The sequence below is a fragment of the Poecilia reticulata genome, linkage group LG17 (genome assembly GCF_000633615.1).
Source record: "Poecilia reticulata strain Guanapo linkage group LG17, Guppy_female_1.0+MT, whole genome shotgun sequence".
Classification (NCBI taxonomy): Eukaryota; Metazoa; Chordata; class Actinopteri; order Cyprinodontiformes; family Poeciliidae; genus Poecilia; species Poecilia reticulata.
The window spans coordinates 12,059,222-12,077,432 of record NC_024347.1 but is presented as its reverse complement, the minus strand read 5'-3'; the positions used below and the strand labels follow the sequence as shown (position 1 = coordinate 12,077,432).

The 18,211-nt window shown below is 38.2% G+C and overlaps 1 protein-coding gene across 1 annotated transcript in view; it reads right to left on the bottom strand.

Annotated features, from left to right (window-relative positions):
• tox (thymocyte selection-associated high mobility group box) overlaps positions 1–17,096 on the bottom strand; it is a 53,275-nt gene extending 36,179 nt beyond the window's left edge. The window contains exon 1 of the mRNA XM_008433657.2: positions 16,540–17,096. Within this exon, the coding sequence (XP_008431879.1) occupies positions 16,540–16,644 (105 nt within the window). The 5' untranslated portion in view covers positions 16,645–17,096. The remainder of the gene's footprint in view (positions 1–16,539) is intronic.
• Positions 17,097–18,211: the final 1,115 nt, after the last annotated feature.

The window sequence follows — 18,211 nt, the reverse complement described above, 5'->3', positions numbered from 1 at the left end:
CAGACACTGTGATGGACAGGATGTTGGTTTGGAGCATTTACAGTTAAGTTTTAGCGCTCTACGCAGAACAGTTTCACATATCAATACAATAACAACAATAAGAGGAACACGCACATTTTCCATCCCTCTGAATCATTCTGCTCTCAGCGTGAACATCTACACAGAGAGGGGAGGGAGGGAGGAGAGCGTCTGACCTCAGTGTTGAATAACTTTCTTCCATTCACTAACAGAGCCGGTCACACATGACTTCTAGCAGAAGTTCGCACAAACCTTGTGGAAAAACAAAACACTAAGAAATCCTAAGTAAATAAAGTCTCCTTGCAATAAAWTCTATGGCCCACGTACATGCTTTCAGAAATGCCAATAAAGACCAAATATTTGATATTTCTAAATCCTAATTTCACACCACTTTTAAGTCCAAAATGTTCCAGTTATTTATTTGGAGCTTTTATTTACATTCCAAGTTGCAGCGTGGCAACATTTTAATGTTTTCAAAATGACAGACAATACCCAGCAATATTAGATTTCAATGTGTGCTGTTGGTCTCTTTCTCTCTCTTTGACACATGCAGAAAAAAACGTATGGAAAATGGTTCAAAAATKTAAAAAAAAATAGTTTGAGTCAATGTTAGATTGAGATTTAAAGCTATGCGACCGCAGCAAAGTAGTTCTCCAACTTGACCAAGCTGCTGCTTCTTTCTGAAACACAAAAAACTAAACAGCATACAGTCACCGATGTTACAATACTCTCCTCTCCACATCCCATCAGAAATACCAAATGCTGAGCTTTTAAGGATTATTCTGTTATTTTAAATCTAAACTTGAACAATACTTTCAGTAGAGCACTACTTATATTTATTTTTTTTAAATAGCCATGATTATACTCTGCTTCTCGTATCTTTATATTTCATTTTAGACTGTGATGTAAACTAGGACTAATCATGAAGAACTAAACTACTCTGACTGCAGAACTCCTCAGTTAACTTTATAAGTACCATAAACTCAAGCTCTTAATCCCAGTCGTATATTTGGTGAGACTTGTTGCTGTTAAAGTCAGAAACAGTTTTGAGAAGCATCCAAATTAGTTTTTATTATTTTTGTTCCCCAGTATATGCTTCAAATACTCACTGTTTAGGTTTTGTGAATCCAAAGCAGGAAGATATTAACACTGCATACTTATACTTTATTTGTATCATCATCCTGGTTTGCGATCATTTAATAGCATGTTTTCCTGATCTCATGCAGCTCTACTGTAAACCATCTTTGACTTTTATAAATGCCGTGTTGGGGATTGACATTTTCCCTTATAGGTCAATATGAGATTCACACGGACTGATCATGCACTACTGTATTTTACAGTAATATAGTATTTAATGAAAAACTTTGAACAAAAAAAACTATTACGTAACTCCTTATTGGTTAACACAAGGATGACAATTGAGTATAGAAGGTAAAATCTGCTCCCAGTTAAAGCTTTAAAACGTGATGGTGGATTTATCAACATAAAGGAAACAAGATGTAGATTTCTTTCACCGGGAGAATATGATGGAAATGCTTGTTTTTATAGTTTTTTTGTGGTTTTGAAACAAATTTTGAAACTCGGCATGCCTCGACACCAGAAAGCGGCTCGTGTCTGATCATTTCACATTCAGTTTTTTTTCCTCCTGCCTCATTTCCTGTGTAAGAATGTTACAGAGCTGGTAACAGAATGTGCTCAGAAAGAACCTTCAGTCCAGTAAGACCAGCAAGAGCACATGCCCAAAGCTTCTTTAGAACCAGTTAAACCTGCTTCTGATCAGGGCCAAAGGTCAACCTGGAAAACAAGAACAAGGAATCTGACTGGAAGTCTGAATATATGTTCACTTTTTGGGGACACACTGGACCAGAATCAGCAAACATACGTGAATCTCTTGCGATAAATGTTTAAAGGCCAGTTATGGTTCTGAGCAGAAAAAAAAAGAATAACAAGCAACATGTACTTCTTCCTTTCAAACACAGACAGAGGGAAACTCATGAACTTGAACTATACACTTAATCACATTCAATTATGTAATTTCCCTAAATGTATTGGTGAAGAAAAATAGAAGCAGTTTCAGAGTCCCTTAATCAGATTGTATCAGGGCGCAATTAGAGTCATTTGCAGAGAGTAAACGAAATGGAAATGTGTTTGTGTAATCCCCAGGACAAATATAGGTCTCAACTCACAGTAAGAACCATCAGAGGAGAGGAGAGCAGAAAGAATGGGGACAGAGGAGGAAAAAAAAGGCCAGAAGAGAGAAACAGTGATGATTTCTTTTCAGTGAGCGCTCAGTGAGTGGAACCTATTACGTTCTTCATTAACTCAGAGGGACACGAGGACAGAGATGGATSTCAGTGGCTGTCACTTCCTTTAACTTTACATCTGCCTGCTCCACACTTTTGTTTAAACGGCGAATCTAAAACCAGCACCGGTTTAAATATTAAAAGCTTTTTTCAATGTCGAAGCCTCAACGCTGTATGTCTTCTGTCATCTCAGTTGAGTAAATGTTTTTCTCAAAGTGCGTAGTTGGAAGTGCTTGGCACCAGTCCTGCTTAAAAAAAGGGAAAAATGCTGTTTTAATAAAATGTAGACATTGCTCTCATTTTGGACTCTATATCGTTTATAGTTTTATGTTTATGTGTGACGGGATTAGTCAAGACGAGTCTTCTGTCTGCCTCTCGTCCATAAAAGACATTTCCTGATGGACTGTTTGGAGAAGTGAATCAACTCTGTTTTACATTAACATGACACCTACTGAAATCTGTGACGCATCTTTGAACATATCTAAAATATTCAGTAGAAAATGCACTAGCCCCAATGCTACATGGCAGGCTACAGACAAAGCAGTCAGTCTAGGAGCACCAATGGCCTGACTGGCTCTTCCTCTAGCCGTTAGCTTCTGTGGCCATGCTAAGGCATTAATATGCATATTAATATTTGGTGTTTGAACTATTAGGATATAAGTGGTCATAGAAAGAGTCACTAGTATGTGTGAAATTATCTAAATTTTAACTTCAACAGATGCTAAAACCTAAACTAATAGTAAGTGGGAGCTTCACCCTATTCAGATTATTGGAATTTTCTTTCCTATTAGCTAAGATATCAATTTTTATTTATTTAGAGTAGATGCCAATATCCCTAAACCTCCTTCCCTCACTACTTTCCCTCGAAGCTGAAAGCCGGGTCTCTTTTTTCTTCCCCCCCACTTGCTTCTGACAAACTCATTAATCCCATTTGTCACCTAAACGTACTCATATCCACAGTCACAGCTACAATTAAAAAGTTTAAAACAACTAAAGTTGTGACAATCAACCCTGGACACATACACGAAGTTCAGTTCGGCTAGCAGAGACGCACAGAAACCAAAACGGCAGAGGAGGCAAAAAAAAAGAAAGAAAAAAAGCATTTGACATCGGCTTTCTCCAACGTTTTGCACAAAATGGTGCGATTGTGCAGTAGCTTAGCTCTGGTCCAGTGAATACTTGGGGAATTTCTTTTGGTGTCATTTGTGCAACAAAACCCTTTCACATGGAAACATGATGTCGTTTTAAAATCCTATGCAAATATATTATCAACAGTGATGCAAAATTGTAACCTTTAGGCCTCCGTGAGCACACGGACATTTTCCAGCCAGACAATGTTTTACTTTGTTTTAAATTTTAAATGAGGCAGCAGGTCAGAACTGAAGCAGCATTTTAGCTCGATTTTGAGCATGCGGTGGTTTTTCAATGAAAACACGTGGCTTTGGGTGTTGTTCATTGCATATATGATTCAAAAATATACTTTGCATCCTTGAATGATTCATGAAAGAGCAACATTTTTATCAGTACTTACTTTGTATCAAATCTTTGAGCAAGAGGACTAAAAAAAGATTGCCTGTGTTTTGTAGTAAACCCGAATTACCTCTCCGCTCTCCCTCCCCATGCCTATCTCTTTCTCTCTCTCTCATATCTCTGCAGCTCACTCTCCATTTCTGTGTGTGTACGTCTGTATTTGTGTGGGTAAAGCAAAGGTTTGAATAACAAGCAGCCCGCTAAGTGGGTCAGGGTCGGAGGAAGGGGGAGAAAGAAGGGGGAGAGAGAGACTATTAGGATGACAGACAAGGACAAAGGGGGGAAAAAGAGAGGAATACTGCGTATCAAGGAAAAGAGGAGAGAGAGAGAGAAAGAGAGCAGAAAAAGGAGGAGCTGCTGAGAAATGGAATGTGCAGTGAGTGAGAGATGGAGAAAGAGGTAAAGGGCGACTTTATGTGAGCAGAGTGATACAGAGTGAGACGATAGGATAAAAATGGAAAGAGTGTGATTTTACTCCATTTCCCAGAAACAAGACTGCGGTCTGGTTACCTCTTGAGCTAAATCAGGGTACTCGGAAAAGCTTTTAGAAAGAAGAAGAAGGAAAAAAAGAAAAAAACTAATTAACGGACATATTATTCCATCAGCAAATGTTTCGATTGAGTCAATTTCTATATTGCCTCGCAGCTGAAAACATCTTCTTTAAAAGCACAAAAACAGACAATTAGAATCTTGAAATAAATGAAGGTTGTTAAGTGACTTTCCAACATGTCAATCATGATAAAAATGTCTTACAGGGGCGAGAATATTTGCAACTTCCTTTTGCACCAGAGTGAAAACTATGACATGTATCCAAAATGCCTTGTTACTTTCAGCACTTTAAAGGTTTGGGTCATGTGTGGGTCTGGGATCGGTGGATTTCCTCTGACTGAGTCGAGTGAGGGGGGAAACAAATCAACAAATAAGACTGTACATTGAGAAATAGATGGAGGGAAAAAAAAGAGTCATGAGTGGCTTTGTGAGTGTGGAAAAGGCAGATTCACCCAGCAGTGGTAGTTCAGTTCAGCAACTGTTTATCTGTCTTATCTGTGTCACCCTGACAACAATATAAACATGGTTTTATTGGCTAAATGTATCCACCCTGGCTGTAAATCTAGATTGGATGTGCGTGGGCAAACACTTTTCTGTATGTGCAGAGGGGAGGGGAAAAAAATGACATTTCTTAAAACAGAGCTTTAATCATGAGTTTAATTATTTTTGAGCTAACGAAGTGGTTCACATTTCAACAGTGTGTTTACAGTGAAGGCCAGTCTAATTTAGTTCTTGCCTCTTGCAGTATGACAAGTCTCTGTGATTTCCTCCCAACCCCCGGCCGTGTAAATTAAAGCATAATGTTTATTATGGCCGATAAAGGTTTGTTTAGTTTCTGTGACAGCTTAAAGATCTTCTCTTATGCCACAATTAATCATCGACTCAGATCACAAATATGTTCAAATGGAAAACACACTCATACTGCTACTCAAGCCAGTATTTTACCAATTTAAGTCATACAGTTTTCTCCCATCAAGAGGAGGAAGACTGTAATCTGTTAGCAAAAGACTTGTGTTTGCTTGTGTTTGCTTAATTTTGGCTGCTTTATTAGCTAGGGATGGGACAGAGGCAATCTGGTATTGTTTTTGGACAATTCTTGGACTGGATGTCAGGCTGGTGGCACTGATCCAGTCTCAGTGGTTTTGTGTTACCCCAAGTGACCAAAAGCGAAAAAATAAATAAATATTGCATATGTCCCAAGAAAATGGCTGGGGCCTTTATTGACTGTTTCTCAACTTATCAGAAATATAACAATACAATCCTCGTCTTATCAGAGATAAGTATCCTGGGCGCTACCAGGAAATGCTCTTCGGTGTGGATGCTGTTACTGAAAAAAGGGGGTTACTTTCAGTACCAAGAGGTGCTTAAAATTAAGTGAAAAATGAACTTTTTCAGTTTATATGGTTCATTCAGGCTGTGAGAGAGCACGGCCTTTCATTAGATAACAGGAAGGATGAGTGTATTTAACTTGATAACGTGAGAGCATATCTTTTTGAACTTTTAGCCTCCGTCTTGGAAAATGCTGAATTTGGGAATCTCAGTGGCACGCAGAGAAAAAATACCTCAAAGGACTTTGAGTTAATCAACTTGTAAAGCCCCTCATCTCGCAACGTGCGCTCCAGCTCCCGATGAATGTGTGTTTATCAAACCTGTGAGCTGCGGTGCTCCAGATGTGCTTTTCCCTCTCACAGTTAAGGTCAAGATTCATAAACACGTCTGGATACACCTGAAGCAGCTGTTCAAGTGCTAGCCTCGCCAACTATGCTAATCGCTAAAATAAGATGCTAAACATGGTTTGAAGTGTCAATTTTGTTGTGTTTATTTTAAAATATTATCAAAATGCTACAGTCACAGCGCTGTGCAAAGTAACTGGAATCAGCTGAAATCAGTATAACAAAAAGCCTCAGGTCAGAAACTATTTACAAATTAAGAAGAAAACACTCGAGACTCTTATATATGGTATTTAAACAATATTTCAAATGTTGTTGTTTTTTAATAAGTAAGTAATTTTGACAGATTTACCAGGTTACTTCTGTTTTGTGTGTGGACCAAGCAGACAATACCTGCTGGCTGCAGAGGTGAGAAGTCTCTGCATGGTCTTCTTTGGAAATAGTTTAGTGTAAAGATAAAGAAAACTGATTAAATCTATCTGCCATCTATGTTGAAAATATCTGGAACTTTTAAAGTTGTTCCTGTAAGTTGCTTTATTTGTTGAAGCTTTAAACTTATAAGGGAAATATATCAAATTTGGAAATGTTGGCAGCTTGTTGCAAGGCTTTGACACACCAAGAGGGCCTAAAAAACACACAAAGGACACAAAAAGTGTATACTGTTTTCACCGGATGGAGGATTCAATCTTCAAAGATCACACAACCGGAAAACGAATGAGCACAACATTCATATTTTCAAAATAACTCACCAAGACACACTACATTTTCTCAAGATACTGGCTATACCAATGAATACATGGGTATATTCATAGATATACCCAAATATTTGGCCAATGCAGACAAAGTGAGAGAGCAATGGACAGAGGAAGAATTTTTTTTTTTTTTAAAGTACGAGAACTATAGCATGTCACATAACAATCTTTGTTCTTTTTATTACTGGCTTTATTGAACAATCTTGCAATTCCCACACCCTTGCCATATAAAACAATGGCCGCTCTTAGCAGAAGGTGAATTCATATGATCATCCAGTAATTTTGTTTTAGCTGTTTTACCAACATTTTCACCCCCAATGAAGTCATACCTACAGCTAACGTTCTGAAGTCTGAGTGTCCCCCTCTCCATTTCCATCCCGACAGACTGCAGCTCACATTTAGCAACTCTACAACTAAGATGGATGTGAATAGGCAGAAAGCTTAATCTGTAATTATTAACACTTTAAGCACATTTGATTTCTCGTTATCAGGATCGGATAAGATTCCAAATAAACAGGATCAGAGAAAATCTAATGCTAATTTTAAAAGGATTTGTCTTGTGCAAAACAGAGTCACCTATTGTTTTGCACAAGACAAAGAAAACATTGGCAAAGGAATCGTCTTAACAGGAAAATGTCCACACCAATGAAATGTRCGTTTAACTGATATGGTATCATTATTTGAACAAGATAAGCTAACCTGATGTCTTCTGGGTAGATTTTGGTCATCATATCTTTTTGAAAACAAAAAGTACAGGTCAGCTTATTCCTCAAAGTAACCTGTGTTTTCTTCTAATAGTTCGTCACTTGAAACGTTCAAGTTCAAAGAGTCTGAAATATGCCTCTTACAAGAGCATAATGTTTAAAATTTAAAGAAAAAACAATTTTGTTTTTGAGGCATATTGTGTTTGACTGTCCCAGAGGACAAGCAGATAAATCAAAGAAGTGTGAAGGATAGTTTAAAGTCCCAGATAGTTTAAAGGGCAAAAGGGAACAGGGAAACAGGCACAACTTTACAAACTCAAACTGTGACAATGTTGTTTCAATCTATCCACAGCAATTAGCACTTCGCTACAACAGCTATGATGGCATGATTGAGAACAAAAGCCGAGTGCTAGAGGAAAACCGGGCTCCAACTATTTCCGAATAACGACGCTGGAACTGATCCAATCTTGTCCGCCACAAGTTAATTGAGCCAAGTCATTGTCACAAATACGGTGCACACAAACACAGAACAATGCGGAGATGATTGCAGCATGTGATTTGATTGCAATATGTTTGTTTTGGAACCAAAATCCTGATAATTAGTCTCTTCTGGCAGCGCACTGTCTCCGCCCATCTGTTCCATTTGGCACCCCTCCACCAACAAGGAGCCCCTCATCGCTCCGTCCCCGAGACTTAACCAACTGAAACGCTTTCACACAAACCGGCACACAAGCAGCAGCTCTGCAGCTCTGAAAGCAAACCAATCATCAGCAAGCTGAAATGGGTGAGGGACGGGGAGACGAGTCTGGCGAGATGATTCTTTTTGGGGTTTTTTCGGTGGGAGAGACTGCCAACATGGACAGACGGACGGACAGATTGACTGGTTGTGTTCTGATAGATAATTAGATAAAATGCCGGCACTCTGGCTGGATAAAAATTTGAGGGTACAGTAGAAACACGAGCAAAAAGCTGCTGGGCGAGGGCCACAGCAACCATAACTGTAGGTGTACAGTACATCTTCTACAACCGATTCAGCTGAATAAATAAAAATATGACACAGGAAGCATTACGGCAGTAGAGCCAACATGAAAACACCAATTACACAACACATTTACATATTAGTGTCTGGTGCACGGCATTTTAAAATCACTGACAAATCCACATTAATTCGTTTTTTATAATCCTGACTGACAAAGATTGTTCCTTAAAAATGGTAATGCTTCCTTTCAGGTTTGGTGAGGAGTGCATTATTTTTTTCATTGCACAGAGGATTATCCTGTTTATGCCAAGGCTGCATGCCAGCAATCACAATATACAGCAAGTTAAGTCAGCCAACTCATGTGGAGGCAGATTTATTATTACATGAAAACACAGCGTGCTCCCCGCAGGTAAACACGAAGCGCGAGGAGGAATGGGTGTGATGACGATAATGTTCTGACACCCCCAAGGTGACTCTTGCTGGATCGACACATATTCTGCCTGTTTCAGTCTGAAGAAGTGCTCCAGTTGCTGTCAGGTTACCTTGAGCTGACAGTCCATTTGATACAATTTCCCAAATCCCTTTCAATTACCTTATGATTTGTTACCTAAATTCTGCTGTGTGTGTGCTTGTGCTTTTCTGTGTTGCCCTGTGATGGTCTGGCAACCYGTCCAGGGTATAACCCACATTTCACCAAATGATTGTTGGACATGAAATGGGTGTAGGCAGTTTTACTGGCATTTTAAAGCAGAGAAAATTATGATAGAGTTCACCTTTTAAACTCTCTTTAACATCAAAACTTAGCAATTGATGAGGACAGTAGTAGAAACTTTTAACCCAAGTTTCAGACTGTTTTCCCTAGATTGTGTAGACATTTACCTGAATTCAGAAATTCACAAAAAGCAGGAAAAAAAGTCAACATGGTCCATGACAGAGAAGCTGTGTTTATCCTTCCTGTTATCTGCTGAAAGTATCACYCTCTTTCTTACYGCCTTAATGAACTGCAGACATGTCTCAACACAGTAGTGATACATTTTTATTTCTAGGATCATCATTTGGCTTTTGTTCTGGTAGCATCTAAATACAGTTTTTTAATAATAATAAAATAAAATAAAAAATAAATAATAATAATAATAATAATAATAATAATAATAACAATTTGTCTGCAAAAAATATGTCCTGATCGATTTTTTAATAAATGTACCTATTGTTTTTTAACATGTATCTGAGGATGTTTTCACACCTGATTGTCTGGTAGACTGAGTTAGATTGCAAAATGTGTTACATTTGTTACACTGCACTGTGTCTAACAATCCAAACTCTTTAAAAAACCAGTATAATTCACTTCCTGCTTCTGGAGCGGTCTCTGGTCCACTTGGTATTCACATATGTACTTGAACCGCACCAGAGTCTATTTCAACCAAACTAATGGATCGGAGTTTCACATTTTTTTTTGGTGTACATCAGAGTTTGATTGTGCGTTCATCAAACAAACTGAACTTTCCATGTAGGCAAACTAKAGTTCGACTGAAGCAGACTAAATGGGGACGGTTGAATGCACACTGGCGAGATATTGTACAATTTATACAATTACGAATAAAGGCTTTCCATCGATTAAAATCAATTCATTTGTGAAATCACAGAAATGTTAAGTGACGTAAATTAGTATGCAATTCTTCAGGTGACATTAAAAATAATTTTGAAACATTTCTACAACCCACATTTAATCCACAAACTACAATTTCCTCGTTTCTTGTGGGACGAGCTTTTCTTCTCCCCAACATTTTATTGGGAGGAACAACTTTTTGGACTCCACGTTTAACTCTGAAAACAAAATTACATCCAAAAGACAAGTAGCAGAAGATGGAAAAAATGTTCTGTTGTTGCAAAACTCTGAAGTGTTTTTAATAACATAAACTATAGCTCAGTTCTTTGAAATGATTATATAAACTATGGAACAGTGACACAGAAGAGCATAAACAACATCTGGACCCAGAAATCAAAGCTGCTTACAGGAATTTTCGGCATGATTCAGTTCAGAGCTATGTAGACCTTTTAAAGTGTCTATTCAATATATCTACACTTCGCTGTCAATGCCACCACTACCTCCCACTGTTTTTCTTGTAAAATAACTAAAGTCTGTTGGTGTAAACTGAAAAAATAGACAGAAAGCTCCACATGTCGAACAGATTGCCTTCCTTGACCGTCCCACACTGCGTTCAGTTGAACATTAAAGCCTCGCCAGATACTGACGCCGCAGAGGAACTAAAATGGTAATTTGCATCATTTCAAAACACCCTTTGTCTTCGACGATGGTCATATGAAAGACCGGTGTATTTGAGTTTCCCGTGACTGTTGACCCTCTCTAATTCAGACACTCCAGTTTTTATTGCTGTTGCATCACTTCTCTTACACCTCACTAAACAGTGAGATCATGTAGAAATGTTTTTGGACCCGTCTGTTCTGATTCTGATGGCCTGTTCTTTCCTCAGTGTTCGCTCCTGTTCTGTATTTGCTTTAGAAATACCTCACCCAGCTTTCACAATCATTATGTTTACATTAGGCCCTCTACTTCTGCCTGTCCCTCTTCACTTCTTTTCCTACTTTCTGGGATTCCTTCATTTCCTTCCACAAGTTAAGAGCAGATACACGTTTACATGGCTGCACTTTTCAGACATGACCTAATGAAAGCGCTTATATTCACGATATAGCAAATGTAAAATCCATGTGTGGATTAAATATAAGGCTCTTGTGAGTCATATTCAAGATTCAATGCACCAGCAGGCRGTCAGAGCATTTCAAAGCCTATTTCTATTTATACACATTTAGTTTGTGTAAACTTTTCCATAGTTAAACAATGATCAGAAATACCCAGGTGACTCCAGACCTCAGAAAATAAACAAAAAAAGTCTGATTTGTGTGAAGTATACAATCTGTGTACTGCACACAACATGATTACAATGTCTATTGAAATTTGTCAATAAACATCAACTGGTTTCAACTATGACTACATGCTAAACAAATTATGCAAAGAAGAATAAGGAAATAAATTGGAGARYGCCCTGAAGGGAAGAGTTCAACCACGTTATCCATATTAAAAGGTATAGTGATCATCATTACCATAATACATTCTCATAACTGTCTGTGCATGTTATTACTGTTGGGCAATTGAGCTGTACAATGTAACACAGGTTGATWAAGTGTCTGCGTGAGTTAAGAACCATTTTAAATGTTGTATTTGCCGGCTATTATGCTTCATGAATTCAGAATTTGCGACTTAAAAATATTCAACCTGTTAGATGAGTCCAACTGCAGTAGAAGGTCACAACCGGTACAAATAATGAAACCCAAGATGCTGAAGGTCACATAAAGAGCTCGAAATATCAATGATAAAAGAGAGCAAGACGTGAAATAATGTGTTTAACAATAATATTGCAATTACAGGATTTTCTAAYAGCAAGCAGCTCACTGGGTTGCAGATTTAATGTTACATTCATCTGTAGAAATACTACTAATAATTGGTATTACAGTGACTTTGTCAATTCTGACTGGATTTTACTCATCGTTTTCCTTTAGTTTAGGTGTTTTAGCTGCTGCAGTTTTACCACACAAGTCYAACCATGGTGTAAGATGTGCACACATAACCTCATCGTTCAACAGCAGAGTTCAACATTTCCTTCCTGATTCCTGAGCTCAAGTTTTAGATTCAATTAACCGTTTTCTCAGGACCTTTTATTGCACCTAGTTTTGGTTCTACACGATATCTGGGCCAGTCAAGTTTGATGAAAAATGAAACAATATTACCCCTGATTAAATCCAAATGTTTCTGAGTCACATCCTGCTTGTAGATTGGTTTCATTTGAATTTGCATAAAGAGAATACTATTTAAATTTAAAAAAAATCCAAAAATGGTGCAAAAATAATACAACTAGTAATTTCAAATTGTCAAAGTTTTGAGTTCTAAACAAGCAAAAAGATGTTTTAAAAGACAGAAGTTCAACAATAAATTTGCTTCAACCGGGCTGCTAGCTGCAGTGCATCATGGTCCTAGTAGTTTTGTAATCAGGATATAACCCTTTAGTCATCAAGATCTACAACATCCAGAACGAATGAACACCAATTTAATTTGTGACCTATTCTGTGAGACGTGAACATATTTAAGACGTATTAATGCCTAAAACTGAGTTACAGACTTTTAATGAGTTTTAAGACCCAGCAGTCGACCTGAAAGTACAAACACTGCAAAGTGAAATGTTTATTCTGTACAGGGAGGAAGGGTTGTACAGAGGGAGAGAAAACCTGCTTTAGGGTTTGAGGCTGAATCACTGCATATAATCTTCATAACCAAATATATCTGTAGAGAATTAACTGTTAAAGTGGTTCTCGCTAATCCTATTCATCGGTATAAATTGTGATGACATTTCGCCTGTTCAGTAGTAACAATGCATCGACTCTTTCCCTTTTTTCCCACCYCTGCTTTTACCTCTTCACATTAAACATCTGTCTCCGCAGCTCTCTAATTTAATGCTTCTTTTCTTCTTTCCTCTCATTTTGTTTCTCCCCTGCTTCCTATTTTCCTCTCTCACTTCCTGCCTTTCTTCCTTTTCTGCGTTCTCTCCTTCTTTCTGTCCCTGCGTTCAGCCACACRGTAATTTGATCTCGTCTATCAGGCCGACATTGCCGTGAATCAAAAGACACACAGAGAGAAATATAGTACAAACCTTGGTGGCCCCACCCCCCACTGCACACACACACACACACGCACACACACACACACACTCTCTCTCTCTCTCTCTCCCGCCGTCTCTTTCCCTCTCATCTACAACATCCCTACCCCCAACAACCCTCCGTATCTCTCTTCAGTCCCTACCCCCAACCACAACGCTCGCTCACTCCACATCCCCAGCATCTACCGTCTAYATCTCTGTTTCCCGTCTTATGAAAAAAAAAGTAGGTTTTCTAGCAGCAACACATCATAAGAGTATAGTATCTTTAAATTTAAAAAAGACCACTTTTATATAAACAAAACACAACTAAATTGTTAATCGGTACGCTGTGGTGCTGTTTTAATTCCTATCTGACCGACATAAACGTAAGAAATATCAGGAAAGTGATTATTCCAACCTGTTGTGAACAGAGACGTTGTTTGAGGGTAACTGGATGAACAACCTCCCAATCACAATCTGTCATGGCTTAAACCAAGCACACCCTGTTAGCAAAGACACAGTCGGAAGAGCTGAAGTCTTTTTTTTTTCTGCAGCGAAGAGCCGTCAGCAATGTCTGAGTACAAATGCTGAGCCAATGTTGGTGACTTTTACACCTGAAAACTAATAGAAACGGTAACAAAACGAGCTAAAGTTGCACCGAGTTATCTTTTTTTTTTATGCTTAAATGATAATTGTAATTGTGCGCTTTTACACGTCAATATAATTGTGTCGGTATTAGTACAAATAGCTTTACAACTGATTCAACTCCCTTTTTCATCTTTTATTTAAAATAATAAAATACATGTAAGCAAGTAAAGCATTAGGTTTGGTTTTAAGCAACAACTGTCACTCGACAGTTGTTGCTTAAAACGTTAATAAAATAAAATGGTGATGTTATGACACTTATATGGAGGGAGAACCTGAGATTAATCTTCTGAGTTGTGTAGTTAAACATCACTCACCATAAAAAACAAAACATAACATTTACTGGATGAGAATAAAAAGTGCATCTGAAGTCTGAAAGAAAAAACAGCAAGTGTCAATCATCAACCATACTCCTTGTTTTCAGTGTTCATCCTGTGCGCTTTTAAAGCCGGTACAGACTTTTAGCACCTTTAAAGTGTGTGAGGCAAAGYTTCTTCTAAGGTGAGTGGAGAAAAATCTGCATGATGGTGACTCAGGAATGGAGGAGAGCTCACAGGGTTCATCAGCTGACAGGCAATCAACCACAAAGCTGCAGTCGGTATGTTCCCATTCTACCACGTCCATTTAGTCTAAGAAATATGAAACCCATACATATATAAACAGTAGTTTGTGACAGAACKCTGCTGATTTAAGCCAGAAGTGTCATTACAGGAAGATTTCCTTCAACGATAGGTTCCAGGCAATACATTTCAATAAACTGTAGACCTGTAATCACTAAAGGCGTGTTTTCACTGTAACTATTTTACCTAGATCTTCCTTTTTCTCTGAATTTCCCCAAGATAAAAACAAACAATAATAATAATCTCCTAGAGTTTCCTATTCTAGAGAAAAATGTCACAGTAGGGAGACACTTTTCCACTTTACCAGAAACTTTTGAACAAAGTCTGAGTCACATTAGCTTAAAATACTCTAATGCTCCACTTATTTTCAGCTATGTTTTAAAGAACTATTTTAATTGATCAAAGTATTTTCACAGCCATCTGCTGTGAAAGGTTAAATACTTMATTTAAAGCCATCTTTTAGATTTTTAAATTTCTACTACTTTGATGTGCAGATAAAAAAAAACATCAGATTTTATTCATTAAATGTTTGTAAAATGATCCAACTTTTCTCTAAATATGAAACAATTATAATACAGTTTTGCAGTGTAAACACTGTGAAATGATTCAAGCCCATAGTTAGAATACCAGGTTTCAGAAAGTGACTCTTTAAAAGTTATAAATGTAGTTGCTGTGACAGAACGATCGGTTTGCTGAAAATCCACGGGTCTYTCTTAAGTAGACACTTCCATGGTGGCAGGAGGTACCTGCTCAGTGTCTGCTGAGGTAATATCCCTGTTCAACAGCGGAAAACTCACGAAAACTGGTTAGTTCTGGAGAAAACATGTTGAAACTCACGTTATCACCAAAACTGAGGCACTCTACTTGTCTTCGAACCAACAGTGACTCAGTCAGGTGCCGCTTCAAAATTGCAAAAACAGAAACGTTCGCTATCACTAATAAGTTTTCAGTTTTATTTTCCAACTTAATGAAGACCTTGTCTCTCCAAGATAAGTGTTTATTTGTATTCTCACATTTTCTTTTTCTTACAGTTTCATTTTAATTTGTATCTCTTTTCTTCTTATATACCTTATGATTCAGTTGTGCTTATTCGTTTTGACTTCAATATGYAATATCCACCATTTTGATCTAAGGTTATAATCTGTCATATTCCATATGAGTCAAGTGGAAATGGCGTATACRGTTAAATGAAATTATGTATAATATTTGAGCATGTCAAGTCAATTTAACTTCACAATTCATGAAAGGAATATTTGACAGAGCCCAAATATACTTATGTGCAAAGGTTAAAGTGCAGGAGGAAAGAAAAGGTTTGTTTACATGTGCAAAATGGCAAAACRGGAACAAAAAAATACAACCATTTCTCAGAACTAGTTTTCAAAACTACAAAATGAGCGTATGACAGAAAAAAAGATTAATTAATCCACTGGCTCAACTCATCAGCTAAGGCTAATTTAATAATTGGGCAATTCATTATTGTCAAATAAACATGGCATTTCCCAGACACCAAGAACTCATTCCGAGAAGCATTTCTCAATACACACTCATAACTAATATGAGATGAAGCTTGCATGTGCTGTGGGCCTGACACTGACCTTTGGCTCTTCTGTAGAGGGAAGTAGACAACAGAGTCTATACCAAGCGCAAATCACCATGCTGCCATTTCCAGCATACATCACCACTTTTGAATTCAGCTAAAAGATTACAGGGCACGGTGTTTAATTCTCACTTCTGCTTCTTACTATGCACCACATTCTTATAATTACATCTGGTCTTTGTGGTAAACAAATTATGCATCTATTTTGAAGGTAGTTATGTGAAATAATTGCTTGATTTGGGGAAAAAGTAGACAAAAKACGTATATCTGAGAGAGGACTGCCCTACCACTAAAATGTAGTTACATTCAGTGGCTGCATTAACTAAGAGGGGTCCCCAAAAAGCAATTAATTACCACTTAATTGAGAGGAAGACACACTAGAGAGGGGGCGGGGGGGTATGGGACGAGAGTAACAGAAAGAAAGGCTTTATCTCCCCATAAAAATATGCCAAAAAGAAGCACAAACCTTGTTGGTCCCAAAAGCCGGGTCAGGGTAGGAGAGCTGCCCCAGCCTGGAGTGCTCTGAAGCGGACAGAGGCTGAGGAGGAGGCGGGTAAACTGTTACATCCATGACTAAAAATACATCCACGTCTCCTTCTCGTCTGCTCTTCCACTTTCTACTGTTTATTTCCAGTTACAAATAAAACTTAGAAAAGAGAAAATAAATGGGGGTTAGTCCATTAGAAAGCCTCTTGAGGGTGCAGTTTTCAGGTTCTAGTAAAAAAAAAATAAAACGAGGATTTCTAAAGTTTAGGCTGGATGCGCTCCTCTCTACACGCCGGCTCTCGTGCTGAGGTGACTGCACCTCAGAGGACCAAAGTTATCGGTGAAAGCGCTTCTATCGCTGAAGCAAAACGCTTCAAATAAAAAGAAGCGCAGTTTTCCCTCCTTTTGTCAGAGTCCGGATCCTGCTGCGGTGCGCGTCGGGGACGGAGGACGTCGGTGAACCTGTCTGTCCCTGGTTGGGACTCTGTTGGTCAATGTTGCTCTGCTACTGCGGACCAGTCATACAAAGAGCTCTCAAAGCAAGCTGCACGCATTACACACAGCAAAAAGGAACTATGTTTACTCACAAAATAAAAGACAAGGTTTTGTTTCGACGAAATGCACGAGCTTACATGTGACAAAGTGACTATTATTTACTATAAATACAATTAATACACTGACTAGGCAAAATAACTCCTCTTACTTTTCCCATTTGCCAGAAAACTCAGCATCAGGAAGAAGGACCTTATTTTGGTAATTACACAGCTTTCCTTTTGACTCCATCTTGACATCAGGAGTCTGGAGTAAACGGTAGCAGCTGCTCCCTCTAGAGGTAAAAGAGTGTAAAATCACTCTAGATCAACAATTTCATAAATTTCTGTTTCTAGTTTGGTTTGTTAGCTCAGTGCGTCTTAAAATATATATTTTCTTTATATGCAGCTGCATGTAATCACACTAATCCATTCACTTTGTGAAAATGTGCAACTCTTTTATATACACATAATTTAAATGAATGAAAAGCATGAAAAGAAAACTGTCCCAGTACGTAGATTTTTTTAATCTGGCTGCAATTACTCACTTTCGGTAAAATAGAGTAGTTACTGGTACAGGATGATTAAAATGTATATATGTAACAATTTATGTTGAGTTGGCAACCTTATTTCTATCATGGGAGAAGAAGTGGACGTAAATAAGAAGCATGGATACCTCAGGGTACCTCACCTTAACACTGATGCTGTCTGCAGACTTTCACTTCTAGGGGAAGTTAAGGATCTTTAGTGTTTGTGCTGCATATCTTCTATTAATATGTTTCAGAGAGAGTCATCTATTCTGCCGTCAACTGCTGGGACAGCAGCATCAGAACTGGAGACTAAAAAACCAACAACAACCCAATAAAGAAGGTTGGTTCTGTTCTGGGGACGACTGTGGAAACTCGGGAGAGGAAGCAAAGAATGATCCTTCATAAAATCAAGAAAATTATGGACAACCTTTACCATCCTCTTCTTCAGACAGTCATACAACAACAGAGTGTCTTAAGTCAGAGGTTTCTTCAGCTGTTTCCGCCGTAAGACAGGCTGCTACAGGAGAGCCTTCTTGCATCAGCATCCATGACGATTCTTTGAAGAACCTTGGATAAGAAAAGCTCCCGCATC